This window comes from Scyliorhinus canicula, chromosome 16 (genome assembly GCF_902713615.1).
Source record: "Scyliorhinus canicula chromosome 16, sScyCan1.1, whole genome shotgun sequence".
NCBI lineage: Eukaryota > Metazoa > Chordata > Chondrichthyes > Carcharhiniformes > Scyliorhinidae > Scyliorhinus > Scyliorhinus canicula.
The window spans coordinates 40599914-40619902 of record NC_052161.1 but is presented as its reverse complement, the minus strand read 5'-3'; the positions used below and the strand labels follow the sequence as shown (position 1 = coordinate 40619902).

The 19989-nt window shown below is 46.4% G+C and overlaps 1 protein-coding gene across 1 annotated transcript in view; it reads right to left on the bottom strand.

The window, feature by feature from the left end:
• The window catches only part of dock1 (dedicator of cytokinesis 1), a 763650-nt gene that overhangs the window by 291383 nt on the left and 452278 nt on the right, over positions 1-19989 (bottom strand). Inside the window, 1 exon segment of the mRNA XM_038821673.1 lies at positions 11507-11601. Coding sequence (XP_038677601.1) covers positions 11507-11601 — 95 coding nt within the window.

Below are 19989 nucleotides of genomic sequence, written 5' to 3'. Positions count from 1 at the left end.
CTCTAAGCAATTCTTAATCTTTCCTTGCAACATCCATAAGACAAAAGAATCAGGTTTAACTTCACTACTGAGAACAGTTACCACATTGAAATCACCAATGAACGTTCATAAGCTTGCAGAGATTCATACAGATCTTGCTGTGACTGCAGCTACTCCAAATCTAAAATAAATCTAAACACACCCTGTAGCTGCGAACCCAAAGCGAAAGTAAAAGCAATCAGGCAACCTAGCTCCACCCACTCTCTGACATCACTGCAGCTCTCTATAAACACCCATTTCTTAAAGATATATCCACTACAGCTATTTTCTAACCCCCCCCATTTCTTAAAGGTACTCTCACATGACAACAGAGAAAAGTATTTTTCTGCGGCCGGGGGAACGTACATAGTACGTACATAGTACGTACATAGTAGACAAAAAGAATAATCAACAGAGAACATTGACAAATGGTACATTGACAAACAGTGATTGTTACAGTGCGGAACGAGGGGCCAAACAAAGCAAATACATGTGCAAGAACAGCATAGGGCATCGTGAATAGTGTTCTTACAGGGAACAGATCAGTCCGAGGGGGAGTTGTTGAGGAGTCTTATGGTTGTGGGAAAGAAACATTTCCTATGTATGGATGTGCGGGTGTTCAGACTTCTGTACCTTCTGCCTGATGGAAGGGTCTGGAAGAAGGCAATGCCTGGGTGGGAGGGGTCTCTGATAACGGTGCCTGCCTTCCTGAGGCAGCGGGAGGTGTATACAGAATCAATGTGGGGGTGGCAAGCTTGTGTGACGCGTTGCGCTGAGTTCACAACACTCTACATTTGCTTGCGATCTTGGACCAAGCAGTTTCCATTCCAGGCTGTGATGCAGTCGAATAGGATGGTCTCTATCACACATCTGTAGAAGTTTGTGAGAGTTGATGCAGACATAATTCTGATTCCATTATCTGCGTTCAACTAACAATCATAATTCACTGCACAGAGGTCAAATTGATACCCAGGTTTATGGGAGGGGCTGAGGCTTTCAAGTAAAACATTAATGAATGCATTAAAGGATAGAAAAGACAAGGGTCGCGATTCTCCCAAAAGGGAACAAAGTCCCCAGCGAGCATGTTGAGCCGCATGTTTCCCGACGCTCGCAGTGCTGAGAAACACATGGCTATTTTCATAGTAACTTTATTGCAGTGTTAATGTATGCCTACTTGTGACAATAAAGATTAATATTATTATTCAACGTGACTTGCAACGGGACCAAAATGGGTAACGCGCGTCCGAGGTCGCACATAGCCCCGTTTTGGGAGGGAGCAGGGCTCGCCGGAACGTCCCCAGTGTAGCGAGAGATTGGGACGCCATTTCCCAAAATGATGCCTGACGGCGCCCCCCCCCCCACCCCAGCGCAGCCCGGATATACTATGGGACGATGCCCAGCAATATCCCAGAACCCCTCCCCCCCCCCCCCCCCCCCCCCCCGGAAGACACACTCTGGGCACTACTGGCCCGATTGCATGGGTGCACAAAATGCCAGCTTGGCAGTGCCAATCAGCCACCCTGGCAGTGCCCATACTGATTGGCAGTGCCACTTGGACACCTTCGCAGCCCCTCCAGGCTGGCACCCAGTGGCAATCTCAGGGTGCCAGACTATCATTGCAGAGTGCCTTGCTGGCATCAACAGGGTACCACACTGGCCAAAGGGTGGATATTTTAGCATTGGATGGTAAGTAGACGTAACTATAACTACCATCGTCCTTCAGACTGAGGAAGTTTAAAGAGTGATGTTTCCAAGCATCTAAACTTTGTGGTATGCACATTAGCGGATAGCAGTAGTTGCACGTAAATGAAGAAAAGAAAACAGTAGGAGTGAACCTAGGAACAGCCCTTCAAGCCTACTCTGACAATCAATGCTGATCAACTTTATTTCCCCAGCTTTGTTGATTGTTATACCGAACAAAAATCTATCAATCTTAGTCCTGAAAATTTCAATTTGATATTGGACAGCAGCCCTTTGGGTAGTGATTTGCAAATATCTAGACTCCTGGGCTGGATTCTCCAATTTTGAGGCTATGTCCCCACGCTGGCATGGGAACGGTGGAGTTTTACGACAGAATAAATGGCGCAAAATGACCACCGATCCTCCGTTTGTCTGGGGGCTAGCGTCAAGGCAGAATAGAGGTCCTGGCTCTAGCTGCCGATATGGCCCGGAGAATTGCCGGGTCCGTGGTCGCACATGCGCATGGCGGCGGCCTGCAGCGGCTGTGCCATGCAACATGGCGCTGGCCGCTTGCGGACCTGGCCTGTGAAATAGTGCCCCCCCACCCCACCTTGGCTGGCTCGTCCCCACCGGACCAACCCACCACAGTGCCCCCAGTCCCTGGCAAAGACCCCCTACCCGCGGATCGGCCAATCCCGACTAAGGCAGCGCTGGACTGAGTCCGCTGCCGCCACACTGAGTACCCGACGGATGAGACCATGAGAGACCCACGCCATCGGGAACTCGGCCGGTTGTGCGCGGAGCATCAGGGGGCTGGCCTCAGGCAACATCCCGATTGTCCATTCTATTTTTTGTACCTATGCCCAGCTATTAGTGATTTGCCAAAATGGATATCTAAATTCCTTTATTGCTCACGCCACAACAAATATTTTGATTCAATCCGAAGTCATGATTGTCATCTTGTCCTACCCCACATTGAACACCAACCTGCCATAGTTTTGCTCATTTACTTAGACTTGTTTACGTTCCTTGTAACTTCTTCCTCTCATCCACAACTTTGTACTTCTTAACCTAATGATATCAGCAAACTACAAATCCCCAGGAAATACCATTTATTACATCTTGCCAATCTGAGATCAAAAACTTTATCACTACTGTTACTTAGCCCCAACTAATTACCAACCACTGTCTCAACGTTTCTTGCAATTCCATGCATTCTTATTTTCACGAATAATCTTGTGTGCCCGTATGAAATGCTGAAGAAGTCTGTACAAGCAACATTCATAGATATCTGCCCCTCCCCCTATGCTCATTATCTCAAAATATTCAACGGGATTACGCAGGCACCAGTAGCACTCTCACCTTAGATTCATAACAGTGGAGGTTCAAGTTTCACTAATTCTCGATACCACAAGATCTAGGCTGACACTCCAATTCAGTACAAAGGGAGTACTGCACTGTCACAACTAATGCCTTTCTGAAGTCACATTAAACCATATTTCAAAGTATTTTTGTCAACGTTCATTCATCAACCAACATCATTTGCCCAGACCTTGTGGACAGCGGTGAAATGGGGGTGTTCACTGTTGACTGCATGAAGGAGGACTCTACCATGTCATTGGCTGCAACTCTCCAGGTTGTGGTATGAGTCCAATGATGAAGTCAGTGCAGAGGCCTAATGGGATATGGCAATACTGGTGAAGCCAGGTTCACATTTTGCATCATGAGCTGAAGACCGGCCCCTTTAGCTCCATGTTCAATGTAGCTGTGTATGTTTTAATTACAGCTCATCTGACCCAGGCTCCTCTCTATCTACAGACAACCCCCCACACCCGCCCCCCAGGCAGAAAAAACCCTTTCAGCATGTGCTGTTTCTGACATTGCGGGATGAAGGAGCCAAGGGGAGAGAAGCCATTGACCAGGGCCACAGGAGCTAGGTCAGACGGTTGGAGGGTTGTGGGGTGCTGGAAGGTGAAGTGTCAGGGAAGCCATGGCAGCGCAAGATGTTGAACATTTATTGCTTTAAAGGGATGCAATCCTAACAGGCTCTGTACCTGCTAGGAACAGACCTAAAAATAACTGTTGTAGAAAGTGATATAATTGCTGCACAATCAGTCCGAGATCTCAAATGATAGGGCCCGGCAGAACCATCAATGAGGAGTCCTCTGAAGCCCTTTCAGGTGCACCGCAACTTCCGACTTTCAATGCAAATGAGATGGGTGAAGCTATGGCGCCGTTGCGGCTCTCAATAGTGATGAATTTCTCATATCTAATTATGGTTTGTAGGATCAGGCTTTTGCAAATTGGTTGTTGCATTTCCTACATTTCAAAGAAGTACTTAATTGACTGAGTGGCACGATTGTACAGTGTTTAGCTCTGCTCCATTGCAGCGCTAGGCACCTGGGTCCAATTCTGACGTTGGGTGATTATGTGGAGTTTGCCTGTTTTCCTCGTGTCCGCATGTGTTTCCTCTGGGTGCTCCGTTTTCCTTCCACAGTCCAAAGATGAACAGGTTAGGTGGAATGGCCATGCTAAATTTCCCCTTAGGTTCAAAAGGTTTGGTAAGGTTATGGAGTTACGAGGATAGGGTGGGGGAGTGGGCAAAGACACTGGGCTGGATTCTCTGCCCTGCCACATTTCTGCCCGGACCCGCTGGCGGGATTCTCCGTCACGCCGGCTAGTCAATGGGGTTTCCCATTGTGGGGCAGCCCCACGCCGTCGGGAAACCCCCAGGCGCCGGCAAATCAGAGAATTCCGGCCACTGTTTTAGGTTGGCTGTAGAAGTCACCTGAGGTGCTAATTGGCCTGATGGGGGCTTTTCACAGTAACTTCATTTGAAGCCTACATGTGACAATAAGCGATTATCATTTTCATTTCCAATTTTCCTGTCCAGCAGCCTCAAGGTGGATTTCCAGGGAACAGGTCCCGACAGTTCCCTGATGAACTTTACACCTGTAAAGTTGTCTGAACTTCCTGCAAAACATAAGGACAATAGGACACCAGACATCCTGGCTTCAGAAACTTCTAAGAACAAAGAAGGACTACCAAAGCCAATTGTGCAAGTCGGATGCTGAGAAACAGATAGGCTGTTTCAATGGCTCATTTTTAGCACTGACAGTGGGAGATTTAAGCTGCGTTGTTAATATGATTGTCCTTCATTTTGTGCCAAACATGGTCGGAACCCTACTTGTGAAACAATGACAATAAGCATCTGCTTCTTTACAACAAAAGAGGAATCTGCAGAATGCACCAAAAACAACAAAAAATTGCATAATATAACATCACCTCGCTCTTTCTGCTATTCTCAAGTTCAAGACCCTGGGCGGGATTCTCCCTTCTGGGGACTAAGTCCCACACCCGCCTCGTCCGCGCACGTACCTGATGAGTCCGCGGAGAATCGCGGAAGGGCCGTCACGCCGGATTTCCGGCGTGAACTGCTATTCTCCGCCCCCGCAGCGGCCGCGATTCCGGCACGAAGGGTCGGAGAATCCCGCCCCCATCTCTATTACTTTGGGAATACCTCACACAGATAGAGACATTTAATTGGAAGGACCTTAAATGTCATAGCATCGACAATGGAAAAAGATGAATTGCAGTTTAAAATAGACTGTCTTTATTAAAAACAACCAGCTTACATTCGCCACTACACTCTTGAAATTTCAACACTACCAATGGGGTATCTGAATGTAATTTTATTTTTTCTTATGGACTTTAATTGTTATCAATTCCCCATCTGCATCCTGTAACTTGCTCTGTGATTTTGGGCGTTGGTGTGTGTATGTCACAGGATTTAGGACATGTTTTTACCATTTAATGAAGGTTTATACTTTCAAATAGATTTTTGGTCATACAGATTAGAGAATTTCTGAAAACAAAAGACATGCTGTGGAAGCTTTTCAACTAGCACTTATCAGGACAGTTCGCAAGAATATCAATAGTGAAGGGAACAACAATTTATCCTGCATGTGAAGAGAGTACTTTTACCCTAGTGAGTTTTACTAGCAAAACTACCTCCATACTTGTTAACTCAAGAGATCTAGCTGGATATTTCTTCTAATAGCTCTACACATATATACTGAATTGAAAAATCTCAATTGCCTAAAGCCGAACTTTCAGTTGCCTGTCATTTTAAATTTTCATCTTGTTTTCATCTGATCTTTCTCTCCTCGGCCTCTTGCAGTGTTCCAGTGAAGATGAGTGCAAGCTCAAGGAATAGGACCTCTTCTTTTGATTGGGCACTTTACTGCCTTATCGACTCAACAATGAGTTCAACATTTTTGATCAGAATGCCCCATTTTGCAGGTATTTTTTTTCTTTTTGCTTCTCTTTGTTGCCTCTTATTTGCTTTCAGACAGCAACTATTCATGGTCCTGCCTTTTAGATTATACTTGGACATCTTTTGTTTCTTTATTTCTGTCATTATGACTCATTTTGGCCTTGTATCATGCATCTTTTGTCATTTAATCTCTCCTGTCCTCCGTATGTCGTATGTTAGCCCTACCCTTCTGTCCTATAATCCTGTTTCGAACAACAGAAACCGGTGATAAAAATTCAAAAAAATAAAGGACCCAACACTGATCCTTGGGAAACAACACGCAAACTACCTCAGTCTGAAAATCATCTATCCTTCCTGTCACTAAGTCAAAACCATATTCATACCCCCACTTTCCCCTTAATCGAATGGACTTCCATCTTCTTAACACGTCTCCTTTGTAGCACATTATTCAATGACTTCTGAAAGTCTATAGATATATATATATATCTACTGCATTAATCTTGAACAACCTTTTCTGTCACCTCATTAGAGATGCAAACATACGAGTCAGAAATGATTTGTCTTTAATAAATGCATGTTGTCGCTCCTTGACAAACTCTTTCCAAATGAAAATGTGTTACTCTTCTGATAATGTCTTCCAGTAACCCCTGTAGTTTCCTGGTTTATCTCTTCCTCTTTCTTGAACAGCAATATAACATTAACACCCCTACATTGCACTTGCACTCCTCCTGTATCCAATGAGGACTGAAAGATTGTAATCAATGCTTCTTCTATTTCTTATCTTTAGTATCTAGGGTGTATTCCATCTGAACCAGCAGACTTACCAACTTTAGGTACGGCTCATCTTTTTAGTATGTCCTCTGTCATCTGGTAATATGCTAATTGTTGAAATGGGTGCTTTGATGTAAAAAATTGGCTACCATGTTTTAGAATATTACCATGTGGTTACACTTCCAAAGTACTCCATTGGTTGCAAAATGATTTTGGGACATCTTGATGTAATTAAAGGTGCTATAAAAAATGATTTTCTGCCTTCCACGTAGCTTTGTTCTTCCATCTTAATGTACACATGAACATATTCCCAGAAAAATGGATCTCAACCTATTTGATCAGACCCCTGATTAACCAAGTTATCTAAAGGGTCATCACAGGACTTCTGTAGTTCACAGGACACGAACGGAATTGATCTATCCAGAAATAAAAACAACGTCACTCCATGGGCAAAGTTTAGTCTGAATCAATCTTCGTACAATTTCAGCTGCCCGAATTCAAAGCATAAAAGGAATGAGTATTTAGACCAAATCTATTCACATTTAATTCATAAATTAACAGCTGTGATAAACACAATGCTCCAAGAAAATAAGTTTAATGATTTGGAACAATCCTCGGTGTTCAGATTACAATGTGCTGAGCACTTTTAGGTACTGAATATCATGCCTGCTTTTTCCACACTGAATAAATGAGTTCAGGATCTCACCTGACACAAACCATTCCATGAAAAATTACATTTGTTTAATTAATTTTATATTTATAAAAATTACCACAATAATCAGCTTTACTGTTTTTAGATCTCAGAGTCATACAGCACCCTTTGGCCCATCACTTCTGTGCCGGTCAAAAACAGCCACCTAAACTTTCTAATCCCATTTTCCAGCACTTGGCCTATAGCCTTTTATGCCTTGGGATCACAAGTGCACGACATCTGAATACTTCTTAAATGTTGTGAGGGTCTCTGCCTCCACCACCCTTTTAGGCAACTAGTTCCAAACTCCCACACAATCTGGGTAAAAAGTATTTCTTGCATCCCCTCTAAACCTCCTGCCCCATATCTTAAATCTATGCCCCTGGTCATTGATCCCTCCACCAAGTCAAAAAGTATCTTCCTGAACACTCTATGTCCTTCATGAGGTCATACATCTCGATCATGCTTCCCCCCCCCCCCCCCCCCCCCCCCCCCGCACTCAGTCTTTTTCAAATTTGCTGATGACATCACAGTAGTGGGTAGGATTTCAAACAATGACGAGACAGAATACAGAAATCAGATAGAGAATCTGGTGAACTGGTGCGACGACAATAATCTCTCCCTCAATGTCAACAAAACGAAGGAGATTGTCATCGACTTCAGGAAGCGTAATGGAGAACATGCCCCTGTCTACATCAATGGGAACGAAGTAGAAAGGGTCGAGAGCTTCAAGTTTTTAGGTGTACAGATCACCAACAAGCTATCCTGGTTTCCCCCCCCCCCCCCCCCCATGCTGACACTATAGTTAAGAAAGCCCACCCATGACTCCACTTTCTCAGAAGACTAAGGAAAGTTGGTATGTCACCTACGACTACCAGCGTCTGCAGATGCACCATAGAAAGCATTCTTTCTGGTTCCATCACAGATTGGTATGGATCCTGCTCTGCCCAAGACTGCAGGAAACTACCAAAGGTTGTGAATGAAGCCCAATCCATCATGCAAACCAGCCTCCCATCCATTGACTCTGTCTACAATTCCCGCTGCCTCAGAAAGACAGCCAGCATAATTAAGGACCCCACGCACCCCGGACATACTCTTCTGTCAGGAAAAAGATGCCAAAGTTTGAGGTCACGTACCAACTGACTCAGGAACAGCTTCTTCCCTACTGCCATCAGACTTTTGAATGGACCTACCTCGTATTAAGTTGATCTTTTCTCTACACCTTGCTATAACTGTAACATTATATTCTGCAGTCTCTCCTTCCTTCCCTATGTATTGTATGCATTGTTTGTACAGCATGCTAGAAACAATACTTTTCACATGTATTTCACTAATAGATGTGACAATAATAAATTAAATCAAATCAAAGTCTCATCTGCTCCAAGGAAAACAATCCAAGCCTATTAAATCTCTCTTCATAGCTAAAACTCTGCAGCCCAGGCAACATCTTGGTAAATCTCCTTTGCATCCTTTCCAGTGCGATCGCATCCCTCCCATAATGTGAATTCGAGAACTGCACACAATACTCTAGCTGTAGTCTAACCAATGTTTTATACAGTTCCAGTATAACCTCGCTGCTCTTAAACGCTATACCTCGGTTAATAAAGGCAAGTATACTATATACCTTCTTAATCACTGTATCCACTTGCTCCGCTGCCTTAAGGGACTGGTCTACATGCACAAGGTCCCTCTGATCCTCAGTGCTTCCCAAGGTCCTGCCGGTTATCATGTACTGCCCTGCTTTGTTTGTCCTGCCCAAGCACATCACCTCACACTTTATTTGCCACTGATCAGCCCATTTGACCAGGCCATCTATATCTTCCTGTAATCAAAGGCTATCTTCCCTACTATTTACCATCTCACCACTTTTCGTATCATCTGCAAACGTATTGATTAACCGTCTAACATTCATATCTAAATCATTTAAACAAACCACAAACAGCAAGGGCCGCAACACTGATCCCTCTGGGACACCACTAGACACAGGCTTCCAGTCAGAAAAACACCCCTCTACCATCACCCTCTGCTTCCTGCCACTCAGCCAATTTTGGATCCAATTTGCCAAATTTCCTTGGATTCCATGGCCTCTTACCTTTGCTATCAATCTCCCATGTGGGACCTGATCAAAAGTGCGGAAATCCAAGTAGAATACGTCAACTGCACTTTCCTCATATACACAACTGGTCACCTCTTCGAAAAATTTAATCAAGTTGGTCAGACATGACCTCTCCTTAACAACACCATGCTGACTATTGTTGATTAATCCCTGCCTTTTCAAATGAAGATTCATTCTGCCTCTCAGAATTGCTTCCATTAGTTTTTCCGCTACTGAGGTTAGGCTGACTGGTCGATAGCTTCCGGTTTATCCCTTCAACTCTTCTCGAATAATGGTATTTTTCTTACCTTTAATTAATCACAGGATATTGAACTCCAATGAATGAAGTTCAAACTCAAAAAAAGTGATAAATGTGAACAATTAGTGTAAGAGGGTGAGTATCCACTTCTTAACTACTGATAGCCTTCAATAGGAAGGTGGCCCATGCCTCCCATTTCAATTCCACAGTAATACAAACAGAACTCCCCCCGACCCACATAAGCCCTCAGCACCGACCCACATAAGCCCTCACTTCCACCCTATCCCCGTAACCTAATAACCCCTCTTAACCTTTTTTGGTCACGAAGGGCAATTTACCATGGTCAATCCAGCTAACCTGCACATCTTTGGACTGTGGGAGAAAACCCACACAGACACGGGGAGAACGTGCAGACTCCGTACAGACAGTGACCCAGCGAGGAATTGACCCTGCGACCCTGGTGCTGTGAAGCCACAATGCTATCCACTTGTGCTACCGTGCTGCCCAGCTAACCTGCACATCTTTGGACTGTGGGAGGAAACAGGAACACCCGGAGGAAACCCACACAGACATGGGGAGAACGTACAGACTCAGCACAGACAGTGACCCAGCGAGGAATTGAACCTGGGTCCCTGGCGCTTGGAAGCCACAGTGCTATCCACTTGTGCTACTGTGCTGCCCAAATACATGCAAGGATTCCAGAGAACCCTGCCTGATATAAATCTGTACATTTTCTTTCCAGAAAACTGGTGATTCTCAAATACACAAAGTTTCTGCTCCATATAACTTTCTTAATTCATGAAGAGGAAATGCCGGTGTTGGACTACGGTGGGCACAGTAAGAAGTCTTACAACACCAGGTTAAAGTCCAACAGGTTTGAGAGTCACTCACCTGTTGAAGAAGCTGTGCTCCGAAAGCTAGTGACACTAAACAAACGTGTTGGACTCTGACCTGGTTTTTAAATTGAAATATTGAAATACTGTTTTCTGATAGTTGTACCTCAGTAACAACTCCAATTTTGACTAGAAACACAATTATTCTGAATGATAGGTTCTTACATTCGTGTGACCAATTGTCACATCGTGAAAATTTCTAACAGGCTACAAACATGAGAGATGCAAATTGTTTTTCACCAATTTTCACCTGTAATCTATTTCAGTCAGAAGAGCACAATATAACTGTCTCAATTTCTGATTTTCTTTCTCAACCAACAATGAATTCATTAAACAAAGGGCTAACCATATCAACATGAACACCTGAACTATTGAGATTCAATGTAGTGTATCAGAGTTATTGGGCTGCAACAAGATGGTGAATGACACAGGAAATATAAATGTCATATGGCATTTAACACTAAGATTGACTCAGGCCAGCAAGTTAATGTGAAGATAATTGAATTTGCAACAGCAGCGTACATTTAACAGATTAAGAGGGAAAAAACTGAAAAACAAATCCAAAGTTCATTATATCTGACATTGTATTTTTGTAAGATACCAAATGTTTTAAAGAATTTAAACTCTTTTGTGCACCATTAATTTGAAAACCAGATTTGTGAAATTATCCTTTGTAAGACTGAAATCCAAGATTAAAATTATTTATTTGAACTAGCCTTTTGAAATACTGTTTTTTTCCATTTGGTTGTTGATTCCAGGAAAAATTGTAATATTGGACCAAACATGGAGTAGAAATATCACAATAAATTTTCAGTCTACTTACTTATTCTGCATCATGTTCATTATAACCCAGTCAGCAAGGTAGACATTCTTCCCAATGAGATCTTTGAACATAATGAATGTTTCCATCAGAAAGTCCTGAAATAGAATACACATATTCATTGTTTTTGCAAAGAATGGGTGAGAATGTGACATTACAAACCGATAAATGACTAAATAGGCAAGTTGCCGAAGTTTTTGAAGAATAGATTTTTATTTTACAAAATTAGATGTATAATTTCAAGCTTTTTGAATGCAAACTCTTCCAATTCTAAATTCATAATTTCAAAGTAAAATAAACAGAAAATATTTTAATATTCTAATTATTTATTTGCAGTTCGGCACTTTAGCACAAAGTTGTCATACATAATCTTTACATGAGATTTATAACCAGCATTTTATTCTGAATGTAGTGTTTCATGATGCTGAAGCCATCTGAGATGGCCACTTACAACAAGAAACATGGACGTAAAGGGAAATCTGGACAATGAAAGATTCAGGCAGGCAGAGCCTGTATGTATATTCGTGAGCAGATAATCCAGACAGCATCGAAACACCCAACCGATTAGCATTTTAATGGCCCATCTCCGTAAGACAAAGGACTGATACTCAGGTAACCGATACAAGTCCAGACACATCGGTGCCATTCCCTTTACTCAGGAAGCATAAACAGCAAGGTCAATGACCGCTTAGGACACACCCAGCCATCAGGGCACCCGCCCCTTTATTGGCTCAGATCGAAGGCAGTGATCGAGTACTGCCCAATTAATTGGATCCAAACCTAAGGACTGCCCAAAAGAGCGCGAACCCCCCCCCCAGGATAAAGTGAGACACTGCCATGTGCTCGATCTCTTTTGGACCTAGCGCTCAGGCAACGTCCATCTCCAACTGCAGCACCACAACCAGAAGCAAGTCCAAGTTCAACGCCCGCTACCAGATGGATGAGCCTAGCTGAGCAGCAGTTACTTCTCCAGACCCAGCAGATCCAGATTCGAACAACGGACACTGTTCCTCTGACCTAAGCCAGGTTGCTGAAGTTAAATACAGGTTGTCAAAGTTGTTAGGTGTAGTTTAGCTCGTAGTGTTTATGTTGCACGTTTAAGTTAATCTTGTGTGTAAATAAAGTATCATTGAACTTGCACTAACTAACCGATTGTTGGGTCTTTGATCGAAATCCAGTTGAACTTTGTGGTGGTATCATTTGATACCTGACGACTCTGAAAGCAATATAATCTCAATTTCTAGACAAAGGAAGGGCAACCTTATTGACTGCCATATGTATAGCAAGTAAATCTAGCAACAGTTATTGGCGACCTCTGACGGGACTCGACCCAGAAGTGATTTTGTCATCCGAGAGAACCCACAAAACATTTGAATTAGAAATCCAATTGGAAAAGTAAAATAAACCACAAGTGTAAGACCAGTATCGATCAAGATTCGGAAGTGTGCAGTAATTTGCATGCGTACTAACAGGGATATAAGGTAAACCTGTTAGATTTTATTGCATGAAACCTTCGGGAGTTGTGTGAACCGGAAAATAGCTTAAGCCGTACCCACTGTTTGCATCACTGCTTTGTTCCCCCCTGTCCCAAATTCACGGTAGAGATACAGAGATTATGGTAGAGATACAGAGATTATGGTTGAAATGGCAATGAAGGCAGTGGAACGCCTTATGTACCCGCAAGAAACCAAGGTCGCAGCGATCAATAGAGCAGAGCAGTGTCCCATATGGGAAGAGGAAATTAGGAAATACCTAAAGGGGAAATAATGGCCCCTATGGTCTGAGTTTTGTGCAAATGAAGAGACCGGTCCTGGTAGTATAGGACAAACTTGATGGAATAACCTGACCGAGATGCATAAAAAGCGTTTAGGTAGAGCTCGTAAGCCGATGGCAATTGTTTCCTGTTTGGCACAATTGCAAGGCACAGAGGAGGTCATGAGAACGCTCTGCAGACAGCTTGAAGAGAAGGAGAAAAGTAGAGGGAAGTGAAAAAGTAAATGAACAACTCCGAGAGCAGCTAGCGGCGAAGGACAAGGAGATGGCTGATGTCAAACGGGCACACCAATCTTGTCTCGCTCACCTAAGCAGCTTTCAGACCCAATATGATAAGGTCTACCAAGTCACGCAACGCGCAGTTCTCGTAAGGGAAGAAACAGAACACCAAGTTGAACAATTGAAAAAGCAATGTGAGGACTTAAAGGCAGCCCTACGAGCACTCCACAGTTCCACCACGGAACAAAGGCAGAGTTCGGTAGACCATGCCAAATGCAGGCAGCAAATTGCAGGATTGCAATCACTGCTCTCAGTTCAGAATGGTTTCAGAGATACCTTTGGACCAAGTTTAGACGAGGAAGATGGTCCCGTTTGGCAGGAACTTAACAAAACTGCCCATCGATATGGAAACGGAACAGAGATTCAGAATAGAGCCTCCCAGGCCCTGAAAAGGAAAGCACCCGCCCCATCAACTGCACAGGCAGCACACAATCTTATGAAATCAGTCACCACGCAGCGCAGAGTACCGACAGAAGACCAACCCGATTTTGTGTACACCACCCCACTAACCATCACCCAGTTAAGGGATGCCCCTGATAAAATAGAAACCTTTCACCCCACATCAGACGCACACTATCCTTTGAGCGAGTTAGACAAGACAGCCATGTACGGTCTGGACAAGCAGGAAGAAGTGCAACTCATAGTGATGAATGTTGACCCATCCGTTAGTTCAGTCCTTCCCGACCCACAAAATGTAGGAGGAGGTAGCCTCCAGGATATGAAGACAGCCATCCTAGATGCAATTCGCTATAATAAAGGAGATCCCGTAGAAGAACTCAACCGATGTAGACAGAAGAAAGGAGAGCATCCAACAGCATTTGCTGGACGCCTCTCGATACACAAAGGCAGTATTTGGAGATTTAACCCGCACCCATTTAACTGCAGACAATATGGCCAAATGGACCAGTATTTTAGTCCCCCACGCTACAGATGCAGGACAAAAAGCATGTGCAAATTATGACCCCTCAGACCGTGCACACAATGAAGTGTGGGTTCTGAAGAGACTCTCTAGTGCTTGGGAACATAAAAAGGCAGAGCAGGAAAAGGTAGAAGCAAACATGAATCCAGTATGGACACATCAAGACCCGCATGGGCAAATACTGATCAAAACACTGATCAAATACTAGGTCAAAACACCCCTGACAGCGCTGCCTGGCGCAGAGCGCCCACTGCAAGGCCTGTGGCAAGAAGGGACATTTCGCTACAATGTGCCAGGCCCGTTCAATCGCCGCTATTATCCCGGCACCCCCGACGAGCATCCAGTGGGGGGCGCCATCTTCCCCGCCTCGGACCACGTGTGGCCAGTGGACACCGCCATCTTGCTCAACTCGTAACACGTGCGGCCCGTGGGCGCCACCATCTTGCTCCTCGCAAGACCAATGGGTGCCGCCATCTTGCCTTCCTGACGACACATGCAGCCCCAGGACGCCGCCATCTTGCCTCCCCCACGACACGTGCGGCTCGTGGGCGCCGCCATCTTGCCCGACTCGGGACCCCTGCCCATGGGGCACCTCATCAGGCCGCTCATCACCTGCACCCACCGACGACCAGACGCGTCTCGCCTCTGTCACGATTGACCAGTCTCGACCACACAACCTCGCGACTGCTTCAAATAAAGTGAATGCCAACGGGGTATGAGATTTCCTGCCTGCTCGACTGCGGGAGCACTGAGAGCTTTGTTCACCCTGATACGGTAAGGCGTTGCTCCCTCGCGGTTCACCCTGCCAATCAGAGAATCTCCTTGGCCTCCGGATCCCACTCTGTGGCGATCCGGCGGTACTGCATCGCCACTCACTATCCAGGGCGGGGAGTTCAGCGGCTTCCGCCTCTACGTCCTCCCCAACCTCTGCACTGCCTTGTTACTCGGTCTGGACTCCCAGTGCAACCTCCAGAGCCTAACCCTCAAATTCGGCGGGCCTCTACCACCCCTTACTGTGTGCGGCCTTGGGACCCTCAAGGTTGACCCACCTTCCCTTTTTGCAAACCTAACCCCGGATTGCAAACCCGTCGCCACCAGGAGCAGACAATACAGCGCCCAGGACAGGACCTTCATCAGGTCTGAAGTCCAGCGGCTGCTTCGGGAAGGCATCATCGAGGCCAGCAACAGCCCCTGGATAGCCCAGGTGGTAGTAGTCAAATCTTGGGAGAAACACAGAATGGTCGTGGAATAGTCAGACCATCAATCGGTACACGAGGCTCGATGCGTACCCCCTCCCATGCATATCTGATATGGTCAATCAGATTGCACAGTACCGGGTCTTCTCGACAGTGGACCTGAAATCTGCCTACCACCAGCTCCCCATCCGTAAGGTGGACCGCCCATACACTGCGTTCGAAGCAGACGGCCGACTTTACCACTTTCTGAGGGTCCCCTTCTGCGTCACCAATGGGGTCTCGGTCTTCCAACGGGAGATGGACCGAATGGTTGACCGGTTCGGACTGCGGGCCACCTTCCCGTACCTGGATAACGATCTGCGGCCATGATCAGCAGAACCATGACGCCAACCTTGCCAAATTTCTCCACACCGCCACTCTACTCAACCTCACGTATCACAAGAAGTGCGTGTTCAGCAGGAACCGCTTCCCCATCCTCGGCCATGTGGTCCAGAACAGAGTTCTGGGGCCCGACCCCGATCGCATGCGACCCCCTCATGGAACTCCCCCTCCCCTACTGCCCCAAAGCCCTCAAATGGTGCCTGGGGTTCTTTTCCTATTACGCCCAGTGGGTCGCAAACTATGTGGACAAGGCCCGCCCACTCATCCAATCCTCAGTTTTCCCACTGATGGCTGAGGCTCACCAGTCCTTCAACCATATCAAGGTCGACATTGCCAAGGCCACGATGCACACGGTCGACGAGACGTTAACATTCCACGTGGAGAGCGATGCATCAGACATCGCTCTGGCCGCCACCCTCAACCAGGCAGGTAGGCCCGTGGCATTCTTTTCCTGCACCCTCCATGCCTCTGAAATTCGGCACTCCTCAGTTGAAAAGGAGGCCCAAGCCATAGTTGAAGCTGTGCGGCATTGGAGGCATTACCTGGCCGGCTGGAGATTCACTCTTTTCACTAACCAACGGTCGGTTGCCTTCATGTTTAACACACAGCGGGGCAAGATCAAAAATGATAAAATCTTGAGGTGGAGGATAGAGATCTCCACCTCCAACTACGGGATTTTGTATTGCCCCGATAAGCTCAACGAGCCTCCTGATGCCCTATCCCGAGGTACATGTGCCAGCGTACATGTGGACCGACTCCGCACCCTGCACGACAACCTCTGTCACCCAGGAGTCATCCGTTTTTACCATTTCATCAAGGCCCGCAACTTGCCCTACTCCATCGAGGAAGTCAGGGCTATCACCAGAGACTGCCAGGTCCATGCGGAGTGTAACCCCGCTTCTACAGGTCAGACCGTGCGCGCCTGGTGAAGGCCTCCCACCCCTTTGAACGCCTCAGCCCTCAGCGTGGACCTCAAAGGGCCCCTCCCCTCCACCGACTGCAACACGTACTTTCTCAGTGTGGTCGATTAATATTTCAGATTCCCCATTGCCATCCCATGCCCCGACGTGACGTCTGCCACCATCATCAAAGCCCTCAACACCATTTTCGCCCTGTTCGGTTTCCCCGCCTACCTCCACAGCGACCGGGTATCCTCATGCATGAGCGATGAGCTGCGCCAGTATCTGCTCAACAGGGGCTTTGCCTCCAGCAGGACAACCAGCTACAACCCCAGGGAAACGGGCAGGTAGAGAGAGAGAACGGGACAGTCTGGAGGGCCGTCCAGCTGGCCTTACGGTCCAGTAATCTCGGTCCTTCCGCTGGCAGGAGGTCCTCCCCGATGCACCACTCCATTCGGTCGCTCCTGTGCACCGCGTCTAATGAAACCCCCCATGAAAGTCTCTTTGCCTTCTCCAGGAAGTCCACCTCCGGGGTATTGCTCCCAACGTGACTGGCAGCTCCGGGACCCATTCTCCTCCGTAGACATGTTCGACTCCACAAGGCGGACACGTTGGTTGAGAGGGCGCAGCTACTTCACGCCAACCCGCAGTATGCTAACGTAGCGTACCCCGACAGCCGCCAAGACACAGTCTCCTTCAAGGACCTGGCACCAGCTGGTCCCCACACACCCCCCCTCCGAACAGGTGCCACCAACCCTTTTCCCGGGCACCTCACCGCAGCCCCCGCTCCGGGACACTCCGCCGTCCCCTTGCCCTGCCCACACCGGGGGATGAAAAGGATTTTGACACGCTCCCGGAGTCTCCGAAGACCAAGCAGCCCCCGGAGTCGCCACCAGCACTACAGAGCTCTCTACGACAGATTAAGGCTCCGGACTGCCTGAATTTATAATTTTGTCTGTACTTTTAAAACACAATTTCCTGTTCTCCACCGCCCCCGTCGGACTCATTTTTAACAGGGTGCGAATGTGGTAGTCACCACTAGGATGTATATATAGGTGCTTTACGGTAAGGCTCCTGTACTACAGGTACGGGGGGAGATCCCTGCCTGCTGGCTCCGCCCAGTAGGCGGAGTATAAATATGTGTGCTCTCCGTCCAGCAGCCATTTCGTCAGCTGCTGTAGGAGGCCACACATCTCAGTGTAATAAAGCCTCAATTACATCCTACTCTCGTCTTTGCGTAAGTGATAGTGCATCAAACGGACGACCCATGAAGGGTACCGAGTATTTATTTGGACTTGATTTGGCCAGCCCCACAGTCACCGCCCTTACCCACAAAAAAGCGGTCCAACAAATAATGGAAAATATTAAAGCAGCACAGCTCGCTGCAGCTGTTCGACTAGACGCTAGGAAAAAGCAGAGTAAGGCTTGCTTTGATAAAACAGTACCCGGTAGAGTATACAGTTGGACAGCAAGTCATGGTCTCCCTGTACAATACTAGTTCATTCCTCTCCCCCAAATTCGCAGGACCCTACTCAATTTTTGATAAAAGTAAGCCCTTCAGTTTATAAGATTACGTATCCAAACGGAAAATCAAGATGGTTTCATGTAAACCAACTTAAGGTTTATGGAACTCAGTGCAGCCACTCAGAACACATTTCACTGGCAATAGCAGACAACGACGGCCCGCCCACTGGCATCCTAATCCAACCCTCCCCCAGACAGGACAGCACGCCTACAGACATGACTTTGACTCCGCCCCCAAAGAGAAGTTTCTGCCTCACACTTGATTCGGCTGCCAGCGATAGCGACAGCACAGCAGACGTACTTGAAATTCCTGAACAATGGCAAAACAGACCAGGTCCCAGTCACTACAGCCCCAGTGACACCGACCACGATATGTTCAGCCACTCAGAGACCATTTATTTGCCACTACCAGAACCTGACCCACCACCCGACGATAGCGATCCCCCCCTTGCCGCTACCGCCTTACAAGATACGAAACAATGGCATAGCAATAATTCTTATTGACTGATAAGAAACGACAAAATAGATCCCACATCGGCCCAGGCCACCATGGCACAGAAACTGCAGTTGCGAGTTTGGCAACTGGGAGATGGTGCTGACCCAGAGTCTGACTCCCACCAGGGTAACCCCTTTATGACCCTTTTTGGGAATGGAACCTTGAGGTGTCCAGATGATGAGAGAAAGGAACCAATTGAGGTTTATGGTGTCCTATTCCCTGATGGATCCTGCCTACTTTCTTTCTTTAGTTTGTTTTTAATGTTGAATGTTTCTCTCTTGTACGACTTTTGTGTCAATCTCTTGCCAAATTTCTTGATGCAGTCATAACTACTCTCTTGACGCCACATGCTGGTTAAAGGAACAAGTTTGTCGGAAGTCCATAGATATTCAAATTCTTTCCGTTCTTGTAAGGTCACCCAGGCAGTGGAGTAACGGCACTGATCCCCACCGTACCTGAGGACCCCCTATGCATTTGGTCAGCAAAGCTTGGGTAGTGGAGTAACGGCACTGATCACCGCCCTACCCGGGAATTCCACCCATTTCGCGGCTCATACGCACCCCATTCAGAAAGTTCTTTTCGAAACTCTTTTACTGTTCTTTTAAAGTGTGGTTTAAAGAATGCACTTTGCCACAGTTTTGTTTGCTTTCCGGCCACCCTTCGGTTGCTCACCCACAATTGCTATTTACATGTCCAAACACTTGGTTGAAACAAATTTGCTGCTGGGAAAAACTACCTCAACACTGGACGGAGAAATCGTCCGCCCACTCAGTGCATCGAACACAGGCTGTGAGATTGCTCGCACTGTTACGGGATTTCTTTTTCGGATGTCTAGTCTCTCAAATCATTGGTTTAAAAAAAAAAGAGGGAGTCACATGTGGTGACAATTCTAAATGGGAAATTGATGTTAAGGAGAAACAGACAGACAAACGAGATATTAAACAAGATAATAACAGATATTATGCTTGTACCCCCAGGAACATACGAATATAAGGACACAGAGGAAGACAAAGACAAAA